We start from the raw sequence: 25,900 nt of genomic DNA on the forward strand, positions 1-25,900 counted from the left end.
GGATACTGTTGCCTACAACTACACATCTTTTTTCCCCAACAGTTTGCCGCTGTCAGGTTTCTCAGCGCTTTTAAATAGCATTGCAGAAGCCAAATGATTGATGAGTCAGCAGTTGCTGCAACCTGCAGGGCGTTTTCATACTGAGCACAGCCATGCAAATTAGATCACAATACAGTGGATCGGCATGTTGTTTTTCCATAATTAATTGCATCTTATTTTATCCAAGTGTGCCATGTTCACACAGCTATACACCAGTCAGAAGTATACGAGATTAAATGTTCTAAATCATTTGTCACATTTAGCAACTTTGTGTGTACATTTGGCTGGAATTCCTTTGAGTCCCATATTCTACCGCATAGGCTGAAGTGGGAGGAGCTGTGCTTGATTTTCCCGTCTTGTGATTGGCTGAAACAGGTGTTCTGAGGTTCCGTAGTCAATGATGACTGAAGTATGCATGCTTGCGTGTGTGTGTGTGTGTGTGTGTGTGTTGTGCTCCAAAACAATGCCATTATCTAAGCCACATAATGACTTCTGTTAACCAGGGAAGTGGCTTGGAAACGTCTCTAAAGTTCTCTCTTTGCAGCGTCAGTTTTATGTATGCAAGTCTGAGAAATGAATGAAACGGGTTGATCTTTTGTTCCTTTTGTGGCACAAACTGTCTTTCTCACGTTCTCCCCCTCGGTCCAGCAGCCTCAGAGACAGGGAGCTCGGGTGAGGGGAAACATGTTGTTGTTATGGAAACTGGGCTTTTGGAGCTGTTACTGTGAGGCTGCTTTGGAGAAGCACACAGAGCGCGAGTCTCCAGTGAGAAATGTTCCACCGCCTAATATTTGTTTATAAACATAGGCAGCAAACAATGCCAAATGAAAAATAATAATAATAATAATAATAATAGCAAAACTTCTTAGCTTTTTTTTTTACTTCAAAATGAACTCTGTATTCAATATTCTCAGAATAACTAGATTACCCAACGAATTACTCTTGTGCTTGGATTCTTTTTAATTAATCTCTTTAATGGTTCTTCTTTGTAAAGTAAAAACGAATGACTTTTTTTTTATGTCTCATTAAAACGAATGATGTCAGCCGTTCTTCAGTGCAGACCGACTCCAGAGCTAATTAATCTTGTGTCCGATCTTTCCAATGATTCAAAACATAGCGCTACAACGTGACCAGGATTCCGATTTCTGAACGACTGATTATTTTGAGACGGTTCTTTTCACCAGCTCAAAAAACAACAACAACAACAACAACACACCTTGAATCAGTTACTGACTCACTGAATCACATTTAACATTTTGTTCGAACAGAATTGATGAACTGCTAATATAGTTTGGCTAATATATTTTGGCCTACTAAAATTAGGCTATTGCCTATATGCGTGTGCGTGTGTGTGTGTGTGTGTGTGTGTGTGTATACTGCATATGTATATATAAATATAAAAAAAATTAAAGACAAAAGTGTCTGTTTTAAGTTGTCTGTTTTAAAATATACAATTATTTTTTGTTTTTTATTTTATTTTATAGGTTGTTTTGTTTTGTGTGTCTGTGTGTGTGTATATACATACATACACACACACACACACATATATATATATATATATATATATATATATATATATGTATATGTGTGTGTGTGTGTGTGTGTGTGTGTACTTTTTTTTCCTCAAATTGTCTCATAATGTGGATAGTCACATTTCACAAAACATATTTTTCCTCATAACTACCAAAATAATCCAGAAAACAAAAATTGAGTCGTTAAATTCCCCTTCTTTAAACGGTCAAATACTGTACATATAGGCTACTGTACGCCCATCTGACATGTGTGTATAAAAATAGCTCAGACGGAGATAGGAACGGGTCCTGTGTGAACTTCCACTCATAACCCCGATCATGTACAGTGAGTCGTTCCTATGCTCCGGCGCGTGGTGCTGAACGGACAGCGCCCTTAACTTTAACCTGCATGGGCGTGGCACTTCAACTATCAACGGGGCGACGACTAAAATTAAAATAATAAAAATTAAGAGTCATTATCTATTCTGCGACTACGCCGACCATACATTTCTCTTTGTGTTCCACATCCACAGCGTGTTCCTTAAACACACAGAGCGAATGCTAACAAAGGTATCTCACAATAGGCAGTAAGTGACAATTCATCCGGGGAAAAAGCCCTCAGATATGGACACATTACATCGTTAACCCTCAAAACTCCGCATCACTTCCGCTGTTTCTCCTCTCCTCTCTCCAGCAGAGCGTCACCTCATCCTCCGTCGGTCTCACGTCTATACGGTAACATCTCTGGATTTTCTCTGAATGTTTGTCATCGCTTCAGTAGATATAATACTATCAAATCCTGATGGGTATCGTTTAATAACAACATCATTTGCACGGTCCACGTTTATTTGCATTCATTCTTCGTGTTATTGTATTGTTCAGCAGATTGTTCAACATGAGTAGGCATCTTTTCTAAATGGTTTTGCGACTAATTGTATATTAATACTCAGGGCTGAATGTTGTGGATAATAAAATGTATTGTTTTGGCGACTCATGCAGTCAAAAATGTTTTGTTTTTATTATGTCACTTCATTTAAATGTTTACATTCCGTTAGTATTCCTTTAAGATTTCTCTAACATCTATAGGAGCCTCCTCGCCTCACTTGCAATGTTGTGTCTCGCCTCCCAATGGGGAAGCTAACATTTAGTGTCCACAGAGCTCTCTAGCCGGAGGTTTACGTGCCTTTGCATCCATCTGACAGTATTCACTGAGAGAAATGTCTGCTGCCGGAGATGTGCCTGCGTTCTTCCAGAACATGGGGAGCTCCAGCCCCAACCAGCCACGGCAGAAATTCTGTGGCATGTTCTGCCCAGTGGAGGGTTCGGCGGAGAACAAGACGCTGGACTTTGACTCGCTGTCCTCAGGGAAAAGTCGAGTGATCGAGAGGCAGAAGGATATCACCAAACCACGAAAGGTGGAGATCAGGAGAAGTACTGGAAAAGAGATTCTGCAGAACCTAAACGACGAGGTAAGAGCTGCAGGGATTGTGCACAGTCATGTGGGTGGAAACATTAACACTGGTGCATAAAGCAATCTTCATTCAGATGCAGCCTCTTTTGCTTATAATAACAATCAACCAGACAAAAAGCTTTATTGTAGTGATCATATATATATAATATAATTTTTTTTTTTAATGTTCTGTTAATTTGCAGTCCATAATACACAGCTAATAATGTGCTAAATACTTGATTCTGATCAGTCAGTCACAATGTTGTTGTCAAATATTTGTGTATAATAACATCCAAACTTTATAGCTGACTCTTTACCTAGCAATCTATCTGTTAAACTGCTAGTTTCATAGTTGTATCTCTCTGTGGTCTCATATGACAGAATAATTTCAACTCCATGTCTATTTATTGAGTATGTAGAAATATGTGAGATAATGTACAGTGAGGTGATTATTATCATAAAATATGTCCCTTTAGGATGTTACAAAATGTGGTCACCATCTGGGTTTATTTTGTGCTAATAGCTGACTGCAATATTTCTTGTTGAAGTTGAATAAAATTATGAATTATATTAAGCCTTGAATATTTGCTGTTCTCACAGAATAAAAGGTAAATTATACATAAAACGTCTTTCATGTTATACATAACAAAGTTTAGAACTACCAGTAATTTATTTAGAAATAAAATGCAGCCCTTCTAGCAACAGGTAATTTTTTTTTTTGTTTAAAAAAAAAAAAAAAGAAGTGTACAAACCTTAAAAATAATGATGATTAAAACATTCAGTAAGATTTTTTAGAGTCCAGTTGTTCCTAAGAGCCCAATAATTCAAGAGGCAGTATGTGTGGGCCTTGGTATCTGGATGCGGTAACCATAGCTACACTGACAGTGATGCTGAGCTTTGATTGAAGTACGCCCCAATGGGGCTTTAAGAGCAATAACTTGGGACCTGTTAAAAAGATCATATGACTCAGAATCACCTCCACTCAGAATTATATTCAGAATTACCCTCCTTTTTCATTTAAGAGGAGAAAATTATATAGCCTTTTCACTGAATGTTGTCAGATGATATGATTCAGTGCATTTATACATGGTAACATGATCCTGTAGTCAAGAAAACGCTCTGTCACACAGCATACCAAACAGGAAAATGTTCTATGTTTGGCAAGTGTGATTTAAAGCCACTCTTATGCTTTTTTTCTCTCTTCACTGATAGGCCTTAATGACTGCAGAGATCAATAGCATGTTTAGGTCTGCTGCACTGAGCCCAAAGCAGCCAGAAGGACCCGGATATTGAGCTGTAGTGTTTGCATATTAATAAAGTAATGTCTGGGGCAAAAGATTAACTTTAAGAAGGCATTATGTGTGGTATTACAAATTCCTAGAGCTAAAACCTGCAAACATAAATTGTTTTATTACCACTCAAGTGACTTCTTTCAAGTTTAAAAGTCTTTAAGTCACATTTATTTGATAACTGTGCATACAACTTATCGAACCACTTATTTTCAAACATAATACTCAAAGGAAAAATGATTTGACAAAAATGCTTGCATCATGAATATCAAGACGTTTTCTTAGGGTTACAAGCCTTTGCATAAACATTTTTTTTTATATTAGTTGATCTATCGTATTAATCTATTTGAATATTATTTTCTTATTGACTGTGTTGATATTTTTTAGTTTGTTTAGAATTAAATAATACTGTAAGATAATTTATACATATATCCTGAACAATGAATAATATAACGAAGATCTATATATCTATATCTATCAATCTATATATATATATATATATATATATATATATATATATATATATATATATATATATATATATATATATATATATATATAATAGAATACATATTGAATAATATATTATGTACATCTACATTTCCCTAAGATATATCTGCCTTAAATTTGTGTATGTGTGTGTGTGTGTGTGTGTGTGTGTGTGTGTGTGTGTGTGTGTGTGTGTGTGTGTGTGTGTGTGAAATCATTGTTAATCTCAGTAAATCCATTTTTTTTTTTTTATCAATTAGTCCAGAAAAGAAAGTGCCATGTCATTGACACTCTTATTAATCTGCATAATCGTTTGCATACAAATTATGTTTATTATTCATCGCACAGTTTTGGTTTGCAAACTCTGATCGGTGTGTGCCATTAAACCCATTGTCTGAATCATTGGTCAGCCTCTGTGGACTCAGAGGAGGAGCTGCTGGCTATCCAGGGCGGGGTTGTGCGCATGCGCGCTGCTCTCCGCTGTGAAAATCTCTCGTTTTGTCTCAGACTCTCTGGGTGGACTAGGTGCATCAGTGGAGAGGAGATATTGGGCACAGGTCCTTTGTCCTCTACATTTCTAGCGCTTTAACCTCCTCCGTTCGCCTCCTAATCCCTAAAGGTCTTAAACCAAGCCATTTCCCCTCCCAAACAGAGCGTTGCATCCATTATCACAGTGATAACGGTTCATCAAAGGGAATAGAGCATAAAGAAGATGTCTGGCTATCAGGGCAAGAAGAATATTCCCCGCATAACCGTGAGTTATGGAATATCTTCTTTGATTATTTACTAAGTTTAAAGCATGTTTAGAAGTAGTTTAAATATTGTGATAATAAATGCAGCTATTTGGTTTGCGCGAAGGCTGATCTAAACGCAACGCTCGCTGATCCCCTGCTCCGCGTAGCTACGTTACATTGCGTTGCTCAGGTGCTTGGAGCCGGTATACTTGTGATGTTTTAGCGAAATTAAGCTGTCAGGGTGTTTGATTTATGTCTTGAAGCAGTACTGCAGCATGGCATTGCGTTCTAGGACTCTTATGAAATTCACGCCCCATCTCCAACCGCGACGCTACAAAACCGGAACGCTCCTTATTTAATTAATGAAGCTGTTTTTCTGCTTACGTCGCGTCGCTCGCGTCAAGCGAGACAATGTGTAGCGAATAAACCATTACGTTCTAACGTGTGTTTAGTAGATGCATTAAATCAAGCAGTTATGAGAGAGCAACTGTCTGACCGATTGTGACTGACGCGAACACAACGTGGATCATGGAAAAACGCATTGCAAACCAAGGGGAAAATGAGCAGATTTCCTTCCTCAAGCCTGTAGGTTTGATTTATAATAGCTTAATGCCCCATACTTCTATATATTTGTGCATTTGCTCAAGCCTTGTATTGAAATGATTGTCACAATAGAACAGACATCATCATGCTTCCCCACCCATCTGATTATGACATATCCACATGACATCACAATGCACCTAATTTGATCTGTTTTAGAGTAAACCATGCTGGAAATAGCTGTTCGGAGACGGTCGAATGGAGCTCCCACTCGGCTCGGCTGATGGCGGGTGTGCCTTTGTTTCTTTTCAAAGGAAGCTCTTTGGGTTGAGGTTTGGGCGAGAGCATTAGGACACCCTTTCAGATTCCCTAAGCGATGTTGAATGAGAAGTAGGTGGGCTGTGGTTTCCATCCAGCATGTCAAGGAAACCGCATCCAGCTCTCAGTAAGATCTAAGAGGTTGGAGATAGGCCAGTCACAGAGTAGCACGTGCAGGATCGCATGCAAAAAAAAGATTAAAAAAGACTAAAATGTGCAGCTGAGAATACATTTAGATGGTGGCAAGGAAAAATAAGCAAGAAGAATGAGCTATCTGAGAGAAATGCTTGTAGGGTTGCCTAAAGCTGTGTGTGTGTGTGTGTGTGTGTGTGTGTGTGTGTATGTGTGTGCCACACCCCTATTACAGTGGCGTTTTTTTACAGTGGCCTATTTAGTGTTGCGTCTATGGCACATGGATGTCTGGGAAAGTAATGGGAATGGAATTTGACTCACTTCCAAACGGATCTGTTGATTGACATCAAATAGCGCAGAGGTCGCTCGGTCGATTTTTACTTGTTGCGTCCGTTCTAGCTGTAGTCACAGCTTGGCCCCGTCAGTCATCGCCCCTTGGACTGTAGTGGAATTCATGCAGAGACCTCCCAAGCACAATGTGACCCAAAGACCTCATGCATAAACTCTGTCCTCCTGAAAGCTTCAGCACAATTAGGTGAATTGTTCGTAGAGAGGATATTTATGAACAATTGATGGACTGTCCATCTTAGATCTGTATTTCCTGTGATTTAAATAGACCCAGGTCATATATAGACCCAGACTTAGTTGACACACAAGCATATGGCAGCATGGCTGGTCGGCTGGAGGGCGCTGGGGTGGTTGATGGGTGGGTCGGGGTGGACCAGCTGCATTGGTCAGCTGCACAGACAGACGGAGGAGGGTGACACCTTCTTGAGAAGATGAATGTTCTCCCCCTGCCTGGTCACTTTCAGCTGTAGTTATGAGGTCAGATATCAGAGAAGAATCTTTATGTTCATACATTCTTTGACTGTATTGTCAAATTCACTTGTTTTCATGTTAATCACTGACAGGCGTTGTTATGTCACCACTTATTACATCTGCTTTCTGTGTCAGTAAGATCTAAAAGATTAAAAGAAAAGAAAATCATAAGTAAATAGAGAACTAAAAAAAATGTAAACAAGTGTTGTTGTTTTTTTTTTGTTTTTTTGAAATATTATTATTCAATGTTTATTTATTTACTAAACAAAGATAATAGTTTTAATATTTATGTAATTGATTTAATTATTCATTCAGTCATTTATTTTCTCTTTTACTCGATTATTTAATTACTACAGAAATATTACAAATTAATAAAAGAAAATATGTATAATTTTCTGTAGTGTTTCAATAATCATTTACCTAGAGAAAATGTTTACATAAAAATGGGAATTAATTAATTAATTAATTTATGTTCACTTTACTCAATTATTTAATAACTACAGAAATAATAATAAAAATGTATTTTAAATATAGTAGTAATTTAATAAATAATTATTTAAGAAAAGCAAAAGTTAACACAAACATTTATTACAATTATAAGTTATAACTATTAGTTTTATTTTGTATACATATTTGTTAATAATATGCAAGTATGTGAATGTAATATGTATGTATTTACAATATGTATTAATTTATTATTATATATTCATTTAGTACTCTTTTATTAATTACTCAAGTAATTTGTTATTTATTTACTAAGGGAAATTTTTACTATCTTTCTGTGGAACTTAAATCGCTTTAATAAAGGAAATATTTATTAAAATAAAATGTCATTTTTAATAAATGAATATATATTTAAGATAAACTATTATTTGTATTAGGTAAATAAATTAATATTTAATTAATTATTTACAGTATTTATTAATTTATTTACTTAACAGATGAAAGTTTTTTTTATTTATATATTTTGCGTTAGTCAGTTAATTATTTACTTATATTAATTATACAATTATTTGATACATGTTATGAAAGATCAAAGTTTTATTTTAAACATTCATCATCATGTGTGGTAATTTACATTAGGAAAGTAAATAAAGTAAGTAATTTAATTTATTTAAGTAAATAAATATTATAAATAAAATTAAATATGATCTTTATTCAATAAATTTAAGTAAAAAATGTAATGTATAGATAAACTTATATAAGAAATGAATATAAAAACAAAAACAAACAAATTAATTCTTAAATAAACAAAAATGTTTAAGGAATTAAATATTTATAAAAAAATAAAATTACATAATCCTTTGCATGTTTCTGTAGTTTTCGATTGTAATACAGTGTAAAATTCTGAATAAAAAAAACCCTCCTGAGTCTAGTTGTCTGGTTTCCATGGCAACCGCAGCAGCTCCAGTGCAACCCAGTGATCTGTCCCAGAATGACTGCTGACCTGCTGTTGTGCCTCTCCCAATCTCCTCTCTGACTCGTATCAAGCAGTCTGCCAGGAGTGTGTTTCCTCACAACATACAAGATTTCCATTCATAACGGCTACGTTTGTGCCTCAGAGGGGAAAAAGGCACCAAGCACGCAAACAGTCAAGCCACACTTTCGGCTTTCCTTTAAGAGGATCATAAACGGATCGACCTGGCAGCTAGAATCCGGCTCAGCTAAATCCGTTTCTAAACGACTGAGGGATGGAATTGCGAGCGGTTTAACCCAAAGCCTGGAAGTTGGTCAATATGGATTATTATTACGCGCAAATTAGCTTCAGATCTCAAATGTGACGTCCTTTATGGTTTGATGTTCATGGACACTAAACTGCCTGTTTAAACTTCCATTATCATTTATGTGCGTGCAGTAAAATAAACATGCTGACCTGAAGACTTCCTGTCAGTGCTCTCATGCACTAAGCATCCAGCACTTTGGAAAAGATCCAAAACGAGCTCCAGATCAGGTCATGGAGTCCACATTTCCTCTAATTAACATTGCAACCTTTCTGACAATGTCATAATGCCTTTGCTCAGCATCGATGGCTCCGATTGGTCGGCTTGTGCATGCAGACAGAGGAAATGGATGGCTGTGATTGCCTGGGTTATGTAATGCATGTTATAAAGCAGCTGTTGAGTGTGGCCAACCGCCAAAGCCACTCGCCTGGTCCCAGAAGCCCCTCGGCAAAGATCTGGACCTGGAAAGTAGAAAGCATTCGTCCTCTGTAGAAGCTGGTGTTGGTTTTTCTATAAATTGAAAGATTTAAGGTATATGAGAGCAAATGAGGCCCTGTTTGGGTTCAGTTGGGTTGTTTTTCTTGTTGTGGGATGTGTAGTAGGAGATGTCAGGTCACTGGAGTATTTGCTTTCATCGCTAAGTGAATCAGGGCAGGGCTTGGGAAGCCACCCAGGGCCTCATGTTGCTGGGTTGCCAACAAGCACGCAAAGAGGCAGAAACGCAGACAGAGCTGCCTTTGTCCCCGTGCGGTGCAGAGGGCCTTGTGACCGGAATTATTCCACCGCTCCCCTTTCAGAAAAATGGCCGTTCTTCTGGGGCCCTGAATGTAAAGAGATTCCTGGGTGGTGGCGGAAGGGTCTGTACCAGGGTTGTCTAGCCAACTTTAGCCTGCATACTGCATGATGCTGTTGGGAACGATCGAAAGATACTATTTTCGTCTAATTCACTTATTGCTTGGAACTTGAATAAAGCGTACAAATTGAGGAAACATGTTTCCGAGGACAAGTTTTGACATTAAGATAACCCGATGAGTGTTTTGGAACTTTTTTCCATTCTTTCTTGTTTTTCATTCACTGAAGCATGAGACTTTCATGCCTCTGAAGCCTGAATATAGCACAAGTCAATAGCATTTGGGACCATGTTGTGAAGAAGCATTTTATTGGTTGAATCAATTAAACAAACACATTCCCTTCACTGAATGAGACAGTATTTTGTTCTATATAAAGATGATCGCTTGTTTGCTAATTATTTATTAAATTACTACAGAAAGGTGAGCATTTTATTATAAATATTGACATTTATTTCCTGTAGCGATAAAGCAAATAAATAAATATAAATATATACATGTATAAACAAATAGAGAACGCTGGTGTTAGAGGGTCCTTTTTTAAACAAGATGAAAAACCGTAGTCAAGAGGGTCAAGTCTTTTAATAAATAAATAGAAAACAAGTAGATAAAATAGAAATATAATAGAGAGCGCTAGTGTTAGAGGGTCAAGTGTAGATGGAAGAGATGTGTTTTCACTTGTTTGTGTATTAAATGATTTATTATTAATATTTATTTAAATATCTTTGGGTAGTAATAAATAAATAAGTAAATAAACACCTAAAGAAAAAAATATAAACATTTTATAAAATAAAATATATTTAGTTTGTAAATAAATCAATAAACATTTATTTACAATAAAACTATTATATATATTTAGTAAATAATACACAAGTTAATAAGTAACAATTAATTCTTGGTCACTTCTTTGTACTGTCTCATATTTTTCATTCATTGAAGTGTGATTGCTTTCCTGCCTTTATTGTAGTGCAAACCAGTAGAATTGGGGTTTGGTGTGTAAAGTAGCATTTCAGTGGGCTGGACCTATTTAACAAGCACATCCCCTTCACAGAATCTTGTTTGTGAATGAATTAAACAATTAATACATTAAAATTATTATCTGCATTAGTTTCTTCAGTTCAGCATGTGAGTCAGTCTTGTTCACAACAAGGATATAATAATGGCACAATTATATGATGCTTTTCAGTATATTTGTAAAAGGTGACATGTCATGAAAATCTGACTTTTTCCGTGTTTAAGTGGTATAATCATGTCCCCGGTGCATACCAATCAAGAAAATGTGACAGCATGTTTCTGCTTCCACCCAAAATAGGCATTTCCAAATTATTTAATAAATGAACTGTGGAGTGTTTTGAGCTGAAACTTCACAGACACATTCTTGGGACAACCTAGACTTATATTACAGCTTGTAAAAAGGGGCATAATAGGTTACCTTTAAATATGCATAAAATTAATAAGTCTCAATGGGTTTTTAGGTCTTGTGTTTTATCAAATTAGTTGAGTGTATTATTCGGTAACTCACTCATAACAGAAAATATTATCTGATTAACCTATAGAAATGGTGACTGAATGAATTGATCAAATTGATGAATGAATAAGTTTGATGAACAGCTTTGAAAGACTTGAGTAACTGAGATGTATCAAAACCCCATTCTCTAATGCAGTACACATTATAGTAGAAATAGCAATCAGCTCAGATAGTAAGGGTGAATCATTGTCTTCCAGGTTCAGTTGAGCACACTGTAGTGCGGTGACAGATAAATGTTCCATGGTGAACATCTGTTTTTAATAGCAAAGACCAGAGAATCCACTGATGCCGCTTATGAAGAATGTGGGTGATGCTGTAGTGAAGCTAGAAGCTAAAATAATATACAGTAGCTAGAAGCTCTGATTTACAGGTTTCTGGATGGATTTTCTATTTTACTTGAATCTATATTCACGAAACGTCTATATTTAATGTCTATATTTAAGGTGAACAGACAATTTGCACTTGTACTGCAATAGGATACTAAAGCGACTATTATCTGGTGTTGCAGAGTGACCGTCTCTTGATTAAAGGGGGGAAGATTGTGAACGATGATCAGTCGTTCTGTGCCGACATCTATATGGAAGATGGCCTGATCAAGTGAGTGTAAAATATATTAGCTGAACTGTTTCTTTAGTAGTAAGATTTTAAGGTTAATGTGTGCATAATATGCCTTTATATCAGATGATACATGAAGAGATAATGAAATAGCCCTTGAAATTTGTCCCCTAAAATTAAATTTAGATTGCTCAGATTGTATAACTCATATTTATTTTTTATATTTCACTCACAGGCAGATCGGAGAGAATCTGATAGTGCCTGGCGGGGTGAAAACCATCGATGCTCATGGGCGCATGGTGATGCCGGGTGGCATTGACGTGCACACACGCTTCCAGATGCCTGACAGGGGCATGACTGCTGCCGATGACTTCTATCAAGGCACCCGCGCTGCGCTGGCCGGAGGAACCACCATGATCAGTATGCATCCAGCTGTGCTTAGTGTGATGAGTTTGTTGAAACTGAAGAAACTGAGCCAGGGCTAGCTGCTGTTTGCATATCAACCACCCAGTATCTAGCATATCAACAATCTAAAGTAGCCCCCAAAGTAGCACAATGACCATACCCCGTATTAAAATTAAAAATGTAATTTCCATACATACAATACATATTTTAGCTAAAACGCTTCCTGGAGTTGGCAATCTTTCAAAAACGTTGTTAAAGTTAATGGACTACTGTTATTAAATACTATATTTTTAAATAAATAATTTCAAGATTGTTTTTTTTTTTTTTATCTGAATTTATTTAGCTGAAAAATGTATTGTTTGGAAAATACCAAACACAGTATTAAAAAAATAAAAATAAAACCCACAAATAATAATAAATATATATATATATATATATATATATATATATATATATATATATATATATATATATATATATATATATATATATATATTTTAAATAAAATCAGTTGATTAGAGATGTTTGGATTATTAATAGTTAACGAAGCAATTAAAATTGAATCCAGAAAATTATTTAAAAGCAGAATTTGGTTAAAAAAAAAAAAAAAAAACTTTGAATTTGATGGAGAAAAAAAACAATTCATAGGGCCTTTTTTTTATTTATTTTTTTACTTTTCATAAATTGCTTAATTAAGAAATTAAGGTGGTACGTTTTTAATAAATAAAACAGATTTCATTGGGCCCTACATAATATAGGATGTCAATGGCTACCAGCAACTGACTGGTTACCAATTAAAATTTTTAGGTGAACTATTCCTTTAAGCTATTATTAGAGCAGCTTTTCATGAACTGTCGCCTTTTCCTATGTGCTCTGAAAGCTGTATTGTTTTGCTGAGTCACCTGTATTGTTGATGATGCAGCCGTCATCGTCCGTGCCTGACAGCAGTGCAGACAGGATGGAGACAGTGTGCTTAAAATAGCACAAGACTGTTTTAACTTCTCCGTCGCCCTCATTTCAGAGTACTTATTAATCCGTAGGAGCTCTTTAATATCTGCCTAACCGCTGTGTGTGTTTGTGTGTGTGAACAGTTGATCATGTGGTTTCTGAACCCGGGACGAGTCTGATGTCGGCCTTCAATCAGTGGCGCGAATGGGCGGACAGCAAAGCGTGCTGTGACTATTCTCTTCACGTGGACATCACCGAATGGCACAAGGGTGTTCAAGAGGAGATGGAGGCACTCGTCAAAGATCACGGTAAACCACTGTCAACATCTGTATCTGCTAGAGCTGGAGAATACTGCATCGCTCAGGAATTCTGCTTCTGCGCTGTTTCACTGATGTCTCACGGCTCATTCATTGCCCTCTCTAATTTCATCCCCGGCTTTGTGTGCAGGCGTTAACTCTTTCCTCGTCTACCTGGCTTACAAAGATGTGTTCCAGCTCACTGATTCCCAGGTATGGCTTCCTCCATGCTTTCTACCTTCTTACATGTATCTTACGATTAGTCTCTTGAAACCTGCCAAAAACAAACCCAGGTCATATTTAACCTAAAAAAAAAATTAGTAAAATTAAGTATGTTTTTTGGAACAATAATGCAGAATATTTAAATGGTCCTTAAAATACTTTATATATTTATATACAAAATAAATATATTTTATAAATATTTAAATTGTATTGTATATATATATATATATATATATATATATATATATATATATATATATATATATATATATATTATACATTTAGGTACTGAATAATATTAATTGACTACATGTACTTACTTTAGGGTTAGGGTTTGTAAAAGTACAAGAGCTCGCTCTAACCTAGCACCCTTTAGAATTAGGGTTTGGCTTAGGGCTAATTACATTGTGCATAATTTATTGTTATTAAAATAGTAAGTACATAATGTGTAACAAGGACACTGTAAAATAAAGTGTTACCTATGTATTTATTTATTTTGCAATGTATCGTGACTTTGCCTTCCTGTGCACTCACAAAATATCATGTGATTTCCAAGGTTTTAGACATGCACCATGGTAATTTTAAGTACTTTCTTTCTTTCTTTGTTTGCAATTTAATGCAGCATTTATTTTCTGAAAAGGAATCCTGACTAGCAACTCCATTCATTACTTTGGCCATTCATTTAGACATTTCATTAGATTTTTTTTTTTTTTTTGTGGAAAAACCTGACCATAAAAACTACAGTAGTAGTACCATATTTTTATATTTACCATATTTAAACAGCTGTTTTTGTTTTTGGTAAGTATATATCAGTATTGTACTTCAGTGTATCTAAAAATAAAACATGATTTCTCCCAGAGAATACCTTAATTCGTATTTGTGAAACATTGAATTTGGCAGTCAAAATGTTTTTTAAAAAAATTCTGCCATCTGTTAACATCACAGAACCATGGTACCACTTTAAGGTGGCACTGTACCAAGTTTCTGGGGGCTTGGGAGGTTAAGTTGTAATTACTAATGACAACTGTGCCAAAAAAAAAAAAAAAAAAGAACAGGAAAAGTTAGGAAATCTTAACAGAGTCCCTTGGCAATTTATAAACAGATGATGCTTGAATAGTCTGCCAGTGATCGTTGCATCTGTTTTAACCATGATCCGCCATTTGCCATTCCTTTCTGAGTGTCAGCATTTGTGTGACTTCAACTGTGTGTTTATGTGCAGATCTACGAAGTGTTCAGCGTCATCCGGGACCTCGGGGCCATCGCTCAGGTCCACGCTGAGAACGGAGACATCATAGCCGAGGTCAGATCTTCAGCCAGGCTGCACCGTCCAGCACTGAGCTCCATTACTCAGAGTTATTATCAACAATAAACCGTTTGGAGATGTTAAATCAAAACACATGCTCCACAACCAACGCTCAGACTTTATACTGGCAAGCAAAACCAACGCAAATATTCCTATGTGAGGCTGATATAATTCATTGCAGATGACTTTTGGCTCACGGTCATGTGTATTTGTCATGATCAAGATAAGCAAACTCTTTGTAATGAAGACATTTCCAAAATGTACAGTATATATTGAGACTATGACATCATTACTGAAAGATTCAGCGATCTCATGCTACTCGTTTGCTGCTCGTCTTTCTTTCAACAGGAGCAGCGCAGGGTTTTGGAGTTGGGGATCACTGGACCAGAGGGACATGTCCTCAGTCATCCAGAGGAGGTACAGTATTGTTCAAAATAATAGCAGTACAATGTGACTAACCAGAATAATCAAGGTTTTTAGTATATTTTTTATTGCTACGTGGCAAACAAGTTACCAGTAGGTTCAGTAGATTGTCAGAAAACAAACAAGACCCAGCATTCATGATATGCACGCTCTTAAGGCTGTGCAATTGGGCAATTAGTTGAAAGGGGTGTGTTCAAAAAAATAGCAGTGTCTACCTTTGACTGTACAAACTCAAAACTATTTTGTACAAACATTTTTTTTTTCTGGGATTTAGCAATCCTGTGAATCACTAAACTAATATTTAGTTGTATGACCACAGTTTTTTAAAACTGCTTGACATCTGTGTGGCATGGAGTCAACCAACTTGTGGCACCTCTCAGCTGTTATTCCACTCCATGATTCTTTAACAACATTCCACAATTCATTCACATTTCTTGGTTTTGCTTCAGAAACAGCATTTTTGATATCACCCCACAAGTTCTCAATTGGATTAAGGTCTGGAGATTGGGCTGGCCACTCCATAACATTAATTTTGTTGGTTTGGAACCAAGACTTTGCCCGTTTACTAGTGTGTTTTGGGTCATTGTCTTGTTGAAACAACCATTTCAAGGGCATGTCCTCTTCAGCATAGGGCAACATGACCTCTTCAAGTATTTTAACATATGCAAACTGATCCATGATCCCTGGTATGCGATAAATAGGCCCAACACCATAGTAGGAGAAACATGCCCATATCATGATGCTTGCACCTCCATGCTTCACTGTCTTCACTGTGTACTGTGGCTTGAATTCAGAGTTTGGGGGTCGTCTCACAAACTGCCTGTGGCCCTTGGACCCAAAAAGAACAATTTTACTCTCATCAGTCCACAAAATGTTCCTCCATTTCTCTTTAGGCCAGTTGATGTGTTCTTTGGCAAATTGTAACCTCTTCTGCACATGCCTTTTTTTTAACAGAGGGACTTTGCGGGGGATTCTTGAAAATAGATTAGCTTCACACAGACGTCTTCTAACTGTCACAGTACTTACAGGTAACTCCAGACTGTCTTTGATCATCCTGGAGGTGATCATTGGCTGAGCCTTTGCCATTCTGGTTATTCTTCTATCCATTTTGATGGTTGTCTTCCGTTTTCTTCCACGTCTCTCTGGTTTTGCTCTCCATTTTAAGGCATTGGAGATCATTTTAGCTGAACAGCCTATCATTTTTTGCACCTCTTTATAGGTTTTCCCCTCTCTAATCAACTTTTTAATCAAAGTACGCTGTTCTTCTGAACAATGTCTTGAACGACCCATTTTCCTCAGCTTTCAAATGCATGTTCAACAAGTGTTGGCTTCATCCTTAAATAGGGGCCACCTGATTCACACCTGTTTCTTCACAAAATTGATGACCTCAGTGACTGAATGCCACACTGCTATTTTTTTGAACACAACCCTTTCAACTAATTCAACTAATTGCCCAATTGCACAGCCTTAAGAGCGAGCATATCATGAATGCTGGGTCTCATTTGTTTTCTGAGAATCTACTGAACCTACTGGTAACTTGTTTGCCACGTAGCAATAAAAAATATACGAAAAACCTTGATTATTCTGGTTAGTCACATTGTACTGCTATTATTTTGAACAAGACTGTAAATGGCAGGGAATTCTGGGAAAAGTCGTCCGTTTTCCCAAGTTTTTCCAAGAAAATGTGTGCTGACTTGGCCGTATTGATCGTTTAGGTGGAGGCGGAGGCAGTGAACCGCTCCGTAACAGTGGCCAATCAGACCAACTGCCCTCTTTACATCACCAAAGTGATGAGCAAGAGTGCCGCTGATGTCATCGCCCAGGCCAGGAAGAAAGGTGGGACCCAACTCCATTTTCAATATGGCGAGACTTCAATGGAACCAAACCTAGTGGAAACATTTAAGGTTGAATTACCACCACGGAAGAACATTCTGAGGCGGTTTGATCTAATTCCATTAAAATGAGGTATTATTATTAAGTCTGGACAAGCGAGGCAGGTTTTATGAACTGCGATGCATTGCAGTCCTGCAAAAAAAATATAATAATACAGCATCTATGACTCAGCTGTTCTTGGCTCGACAGCAAGAAATGACATCATAGTGGTCGGGCTCCAGAATCAGGGCAAGGGAATTACAGTGAAATGATATATGCCTATTCCTAATTCGGTATCTTTGAACCATTTAGGCACCGTTGTGTATGGAGAGCCAATCACAGCTAGTCTTGGTACGGACGGCTCACACTATTGGAGCAAGAACTGGGCCAAGGCCGCCGCCTACGTCACGTCTCCACCCTTGAGTCCGGATCCCACCACACCGGACTATCTCAACTCACTGCTATCATGGTAGTATGCTGTTTATTTGTAGCATGCATCACTGATTTGATTTGCTACGGTGGTGGAGCCCTGTAATTAGTGTATCATAAGAAATAAAACTGGTTCATTTGTGGGGTCTGAGAGCAGTTAATAAAAAAAAATAATAATAAATACAAGAAGTGGCTAATGTGTGTGTGATCCATATTACCTCAAATGACTTCAAAGTGAACTGAAGGGTGGCTTTAACTTTAGGAGTTGACTAGAAGTCTGCAGTACATTTTATTTATAAAGATGCGTTTAGTAAAAAATAATAATACAAGTATTATTACCATGAAATAATATTTAAAGTGAAAAATTAATAATGACTAAATTGAAGAAGTTATTGTTTTGTTTTGGGTTTTATTAGAAATTAACTATTATTATTATTATTAGAATTGTTATTTATTACATTATATTTATCAAATAATATATATAACATAATATTGTAAGAAATGAAATAGATTGAGGAAATAATTGTTTTGTTTTTAATTACCAACATAACTATTATTATCATCATTTTTAATTGTTATTATTATTTCAAATGATATATATATATATATATATATATATATATATATATATATATATATATATATATATATATATATATATATATATATAAAATGCAGTATATTATTAACATTATTAATTGTATTATTGTAATGATTATTATAGTATTTTATTAGAAAGCAATTTAACTACATAATAAAATTATTGCATTTTTGTATGTATTTATATCAGCAATATTAATATAATATAAATAATTATTCTCAATAGTAGTAGTAGTAGTAGTTATTAGTATCAATTGAAAGGCAAAAATAATAATAATAATGTTTTGTACTAAAAAATATTATATGATCATAATATTTTTAGTATTTAATTTATTTTTACCAATTTATTATGCTACTACTACTAATAATAACAATATCCAGATATCCAATGGATAAATCATTTAATACATTATTATTATTATTATTATTATTATTATTATTATTATTATTATTAAATCTGAGGCACTTTTAGGGCCAAAACAGTGTGAATTTAAAACATTGGATTTTAGAACGTGTTTGCTCTGAGATTATTTCATTTAAAGAGGACACTATTGTGAAAAGGGTTCGCTAAGTGGATAAATATAAATGTTTGTAGAATAGACTCAATCATTTGGTCCCAACTTGAAACTTACTCCTCTCCCACTTCCTGCTTCAGTGGAGATCTGCAGGTGACAGGAAGCGCTCACTGCACCTTTAACACCGCCCAGAGAGCTGTGGGCAAAGACGACTTCACCCTCATCCCCGAAGGAACCAACGGCACTGAAGAACGGATGTCCATCATCTGGGACAAATGTGTGGTGAGGCAGAAATACTAGTATGCAAATAATAAGGAGAGCCATTAAATCACAAGCTGCAACAGTGCAGCATCTACACTTCCTTCAGTCATGTAAACAAAATCAGTCAGTGGTCATGTGAGTCTAAATAGTCCCAGCCGAACAGACAAGCACACTCAAGTGAACACAAACACAACCGAGACAAACTGTCATCTCTCCCGGCGGTCCCCCTCGTTCATAGGTAACTGGAAAAATGGACGAAAATCAGTTTGTGGCCGTCACCAGCACCAACGCCGCTAAGATCTTCAACTTGTACCCACGCAAGGGCCGCATCGCCGTGGGTTCAGACGCCGATCTGGTTCTGTGGGACCCTGATGTCACGAAGATCATCTCAGCGAAGAGCCACAATCTGGTGAGTTCGTGTGCGGGATTCATTGGTGTTTATGTGATTTACGTCCCTCGGTGTAGTTACCATTGAGGAAAGATGTGTTCTTGTGAAGGTGGTTGCAGTCCTGACCAGAGCACTCTGGCTCTTCTGACCGAATGTTGGGTGTGGGTTGTGTTACTCATGCGAGTGATGTCATTCTCAGCTCTGCTGGGTAATTGATGGTTCCCTCCTGCTTTGGAGGCGTAACAGTGCACACAACACACAACCATGAGGATCTTTTTTTAATGTCTTCTCTTTGTGTTTGTGAGATTATAACACACTGGCTTTCAAGAGTTGTATTCTTTTGTTTGGTGGATTTTGTTTAACTTCATGTCTAAAGATTAGTTTATAAGCAAAAGTGTGTTAGATAAATATCCTAAATAATGTATTAATATAATTTAAATATTAAAGGTGTGATGTAAGCAGTGGCGTAAGCAGTTCAGTCTTAGTTTTAAGAAGTTATAGGGACTATTTTAGCAATGTCCTTACTTCCTTTCTGGGCCTTAAAAATATATTTATTTGTGACAAAGATGAACGAAGGTCTTGCGGGTTTGGAACGACATGAGGGTGAGTAATTAAAGGGTAAGTTCACCCAATAATCTAAATTATGTCATTATTAACTCACCCTCATGTTTTTCTAAACCTGTGAGACCTCCGTTTATCTTCGGAACACAGTTAAAGATATTTTAGATTTAGTCCGAGAGCTCTCAGTCCCTCCATTGAAGCTGTGTGTACGGTATACTGTCCATGTCCAGAAAGGTGAGAAAAAAATCATTAAAGTAGTCCATGTGACATCAGAGGGTCAGTTAGAACTTATTGAAGCATCTAAAATACATTTTGGTCCAAAAATAACAAAAACTACGACTTTATTCATCATTGTCTTCTCTTCCGTGTCTGTTGTGAGAGAGTTCACTGCAGTGTATGATATCCGGTTCACGAACGAATCATTCGATGTAAACGGATCTTCTTGAACCAGTTCACCAAATCGAACTGAATCGTTTTAAAAGTTTCACGTCTCCAATACGCATTAATCCACAAATGACTTAAGCTGTTAACTTTTTTAATGTGGCTGACACTCCCTCTGAGTTCAAACAAACCAATATCCCGGAGTAATTCATTGACTCAAACAGTACACTGACTGAACTGCTGTGAAGAGAGAACTGAAGATGAACACCGAGCCGAGCCAGATAACGAACAAAGGATTGACTCGTTCTCGAGTCAAGAACCGGTTGCATTGGTGTTCGGATCACCAGTAGTTTTTTTGGACAGTTCGATTCAATAAACCGGTTGAAGAAAACGGTTCACCGGTTCTTTTGCGCTCGACGTAATGACGTCATTGGCGATGATTGCCCTTGATTCAAGCCTTCGGTTTACCTGCGCTCATAACACTATCACAGAATCAGTTCAGAATCAATCACCAAAAGAATCAGTTCAGTTCAGACGCTCTGTGTGTCAGTCTGCTTCACGCTGAATCACACATGCGCAGTATCATCAGCTCCTCGGTTCTCAGATCGGACGCATCTGACAGAAACAGTTCATGACTCGAGAATGAGAATATTTTGATGATGTTTTTCTTACCTTTCTGGACATGGACAGTATACCGTACACACAGTTTCAATGGAGGGACTGAGAGCTCTCGGACTAAATCTAAAATATCTTAAACTGTGTTATTAACAGTTATTAATAACATTATTTTGATTTTTGGGTGAACTAACCCTTTAATGACATAATTTTTATTTTGGGTGAATCACCTTTTTAAGAGATTTGTTGCAAATATCTTAAAGGGATGGTTCACCCAAAATTAAAATTCTGTCATTATATGTAAATAATACATATATACAAATAATTTTAATACACATTACAGTTATTATTTACATTTATAATTAATAATAGCATTACTAATTAACTCATTTATGTAATTTATAATTTTATATATTTATTTTTAAAGCTATTTAGATTATATAATAATAATCAATTTATAATAAGTAATGCAATGTATAATAATGAATAATAAAAAATATACTTGTTTTTTTTAAATATGTATCTGGACTTATTAAAATATGTATCTGGGCTTTTTTAAATCACATATACAAACAGTTTTGTCCCCTTTATTATAAGCATAAACCTCACTAAATATTGTAAGAATTATGCTTTAGACAAAAAAAAATGTTATTTCAACAAATATATATTTTTTTTAATTTATTTAATATATAATCACTGACGATACACTTCTGTTCAAAAGTGTGAGGTCACTAAGAGTTTTTAAAAGAACCTTTTACTTTTATTAAACAAGGATGCATTAAATGGATCAAACTTGCAGTAAATATTTTACATTATTACAGAAGAATGTAACACTGTGTCCACTAAAACATTCAACAACAGCAAAGCAATTATGACACTGAAGACTGGTGGAATGACATTACAATAATATTTCTTAATATTACTTTTTACTGTATATATACTGTATATATATATATACTGTATATATATTTGATTATATATAAATATATAATCAAATAAACAGCTTTGGCGAGTGTGAGAAACTTCTATGTCTTAATATTTACACGATTCCGCTTCTCAAGTCAATTTATATATATATATATTTTTTTTTTTATGTCTAGAAAATGTTCCTAGGAAACAAAACAAAAGTCCTGATTAAGAAAACAGTTTTTTATTCAGAACTGTGGTGTAGGTGTGTTAGCATGTGTGTGTGGATTATCAGACTCTGCTGCTGTTTTTAGGTCTTGTGGGACGAACTGTATTGCTTTTAGCAAAGTGCCAGTAGCATTTAAAAGGGTGGTCACTCTTTTGCCAGCACACACACCCTGTAAACTTTAATATACTTCCTCCCTCGTTCGTGCCATCTTATTTCCAGCATTCCTTGTTTTCTTTGCACTGTATTTCTAAACTGGTATGGGTCCTGACATATTGTTTAAATAGCTGTCTGAAAGGATCAATAATGATTCCCAACATGCAACATCACTTCTATTTCAACTGGAACATCATGCTTCAGTATGTGGAAGGGATTTGGATTGTTTGTGTAATGATTTCTTGCTTCTAAAATGCTACATGTTGGGAATGTTTGTAAATCAGCAGGAGGTTGTTCTTGTTCTGTGTTGTTAGTGTGATGTTGTTGCTTCTTGTTTTCCAGGCGGTGGAGTACAACATCTTCGAGGGCACTGAGGTGCGTGGGGCGCCTCTGGTGGTCATCAGCCAGGGAAAGATCGTGCTGGAGGAGGGGAACCTCCACACCACTGAGGGGTCCGGCCGCTACGTGACCCGCAAACCCTTCCCTGACTATGTCTACAAGAGGATAAAGGCTCGCAGCAGGGTGAGTTATAGATTCAACCTACTTTATTTCCTCAGCTTTTCTGAAATTTCTGGATAAACAATCCATTAGTGACCATATTTTGTTATTGATTATTATTACTAGTATTTTTAGCTGATATATTTTGTGTATTACAATATGATTTGTATAGAATCTTATTATTAGTATTTTTAATTTTTTTATTAGTTTTAGTGAAGAATATTTTGTGTGTGTGTGTGTATAATAATAATAATAATAATAATTATATATATATATATATATATATATATGTCCCACACACACATACAATCAATTAGTGTTTTTACAAGTATTATTGTACTGAATATTATGTTTGAATATATGTTATGTTATATTATGTTTTGAATTACTTTTATTTTTGTTTATTACTGTTATTATGAGTATTTCTGCTGTATATCTTTTGTTCATTATATGTAATTGTTTTTATTGTTGGTTTTATAGAATACTGATTAAAAAATATACATATGTATTTTTCATAAATAAATAAATAGATGGCACATTTATTCTGTAAATATACTTATTCATAAATTAAAATGTCATGCCTGTTTTCTTCACTAGTGTTTAACTGTAGATTCATAAATGTTTGAGGTTATCAGATTTGCTGTGTTTTATTTACAGTATCATACACTGTTGTTTTGTAGCTTGCTGAACTGAGGGGCGTCCCGCGGGGTCTCTACGATGGGCCGGTCTGTGAAGTCTCAGTGACGCCCAAAGCTGTGACTCCTGCTTCCTCTGCCAAAACCTCTCCTGCCAAGCAGCCCGCTCAACCGGTCCGCAACCTGCACCAGTCCGGCTTCAGCCTCTCCGGTGAGCACTTAGCAAAAATCGAAATAAACCAAAAAATACATTCGTTTTGATCACTTGTCTGGAACTTTGTCATCATGTTTAAATATTTATACACCATAGGATTGATTTCCTTTTGATTTGTCTTATTTCAGGCTCTCAGATTGATGACAACATCCCCCGTCGTAACACTCAGCGCATCGTTGCGCCCCCTGGTGGCAGGGCCAACATCACCAGCCTGGGCTAGACGCCCTCCTCCAGTCAAAAGGAAAATAGGGGGTTGGGGGGGAGGGATGTCTACAATGGAGGTGTTTGCTGAGGCCACAGTGTCACATCAAGAACCCTCCACAGGGCCTATGATTCTCCACTCCCTAGTCTCCCAACCCCTGAGCTCTCGCCCGATTCCATTGTTTTTCTTTTCCCAACCGTGCACCACTTCCTAAAGGAGACATCTATAGAGAAAAATAACAAACAACAAAACAAAGTATTTGCCTCGTGTGAAGAGAGAAGGAATAAATGTAACATCCACATTTGAGCACTTCTGATTGTATGATTTTTATACTGTACTTTCTACCCACCACAAGTCATGTTATCATTTTTGTATTTAACTTTATTTGCTTTTTGAAATCAGAGGGATCAAGTGCGTGTATTAGAGAAGCTGTTTATCATTGTTACTTATTAATAAGGTAAGGGTTAGAGTACAGGCTTTCTTGTGTCATTGTGGCTAAAAGTCTATTATATTAGGAATGTTGTAATTTTTGGGAATCTTTTATTATGTTTTTTACTCAAACATTCAGTTTACATCAGTATGAACACCTGACCGTATTCCGCCCATGCCCTTTCCGTGGCATTCAGTGCGATAATTTCTGTACCAGTCAATAAAAGAAAGCTTTTCCAGTGGTCGCTGATTAAAAACCATGTGTTGTTTCACAACTAGAGATATTTAGGTAACACTGTTAATGTTACTGAAGAAGAAACCGCATTTAAAAACAAATAGCTTAGTAAAGTTGGAGAAAATAAGAGAGGACCGCAGATGGTTTTGGGTGAAAACCTCCTCTGTTTTGGCATCAAATTGGCATTTGCGAAAGCTGCTGTAATATGTAAAATTTAAGAAGAGGATAAAGACACGTTTGTATTTGGTCATGCAAAAAAGTGAGCTGTTTAGCTAATGAAGATTTTTTAATTTGTGTCAGAACTGTCGAAAGAAGTCTGAGTTGTGAGTTAAAAAGTTACAATTTCTTTTTAGCTTCCAAAAGTTAGCTAGAGGAAATGCCGTTACGTCACTTTTAAACAACAACGTGAATGTAACTTCGTGAAATTAGCAGCGATTTCCTGATGCACTAAAGCCCAAAGTATACTTAAGTCTTAACGCAAACACTTGCCGAATGTTTACAGCCGAACATATGCCTTTCAACGTTTATTTAATTTCATAGCGTGCACAAAAATAGCCGCACGACACATGTGGAGTAGAATTTAAAACTTGGCATGTTGCCACCTTGTGGACAAAGTAATTAGTGCAAAAAAAGTGCAAAAAAAAAAAAACTCATGCGTGAGCTAAGTTTAAAGAGTTACACATGATAAGAAAAACTGGGCTCCACGCATTCTAAGTAAACTTTGGGCTGACAGTCAAACCCCCAGATGGTTGTTTCTGTAAGTTTGGTTGCAGCGCTATACAAATGTGCCATGTAAGTTTTGAGATTTGACGGAGTGACTATGCCGCTAGTTTCTATGTCAACTAATGTAGTATCGCAGACCTCATGCTAATGTGTCTTTTGTAACTTTAACTCCAAGCTGTGCCTGAGATGTGCTGATCATGTTGAGTACTTCTACAAGAGCTTGTTCATGTTTTTTGTTCAAAACAACTCAAAGGCTGTTAAAAGTAAAATAGCCGGTTAACCGATACAAAGGTGCCAGATTTTTCTCTTGACTCGTCATAGTGCTTTTGAAAGGCTTTTAAAAGAATGAGTTATCACAGCGCCATTTTTAATGTCAAAATCCATTTTAGTGACGTAGTAAAATGCAACATACTGTAATAGTATTATAAAAATAAACGTTATAAGTTAAAGGTGATTTTCAGCAACTGCACCTGTGGCAGCTCCA

At 36.2% G+C, this 25,900-nt stretch overlaps 1 protein-coding gene across 3 annotated transcripts; it reads left to right on the top strand.

Annotated features, from left to right (window-relative positions):
• The first annotated feature begins 1,668 nt into the window (after positions 1-1,668).
• LOC113109711 (dihydropyrimidinase-related protein 2) lies at positions 1,669-25,900 on the top strand. Of its 3 annotated transcripts, XM_026273451.1 has the most exons (15): positions 1,669-2,285; positions 2,753-3,019; positions 11,927-12,015; positions 12,209-12,393; positions 13,470-13,634; positions 13,774-13,835; positions 15,064-15,144; positions 15,496-15,564; positions 17,286-17,406; positions 17,755-17,911; positions 19,127-19,268; positions 19,486-19,656; positions 22,823-23,002; positions 23,659-23,824; positions 23,956-25,900. In XM_026273451.1, exons 2-15 carry the CDS (start codon positions 2,768-2,770, stop codon positions 24,045-24,047), a joined length of 1,932 nt encoding a protein of 643 aa, XP_026129236.1. In that variant the 5' UTR covers positions 1,669-2,285; positions 2,753-2,767; the 3' UTR covers positions 24,048-25,900. The 3 variants fall into 3 exon arrangements, with proteins under 3 accessions (XP_026129236.1, XP_026129235.1, XP_026129237.1); XM_026273450.1 differs by having other exon boundaries at positions 1,669-3,019; XM_026273452.1 differs by lacking the exons at positions 1,669-2,285; positions 2,753-3,019 and adding an exon at positions 5,254-5,532.

This window comes from Carassius auratus, chromosome 10, assembly GCF_003368295.1.
Source record: "Carassius auratus strain Wakin chromosome 10, ASM336829v1, whole genome shotgun sequence".
Classification (NCBI taxonomy): Eukaryota; Metazoa; Chordata; class Actinopteri; order Cypriniformes; family Cyprinidae; genus Carassius; species Carassius auratus.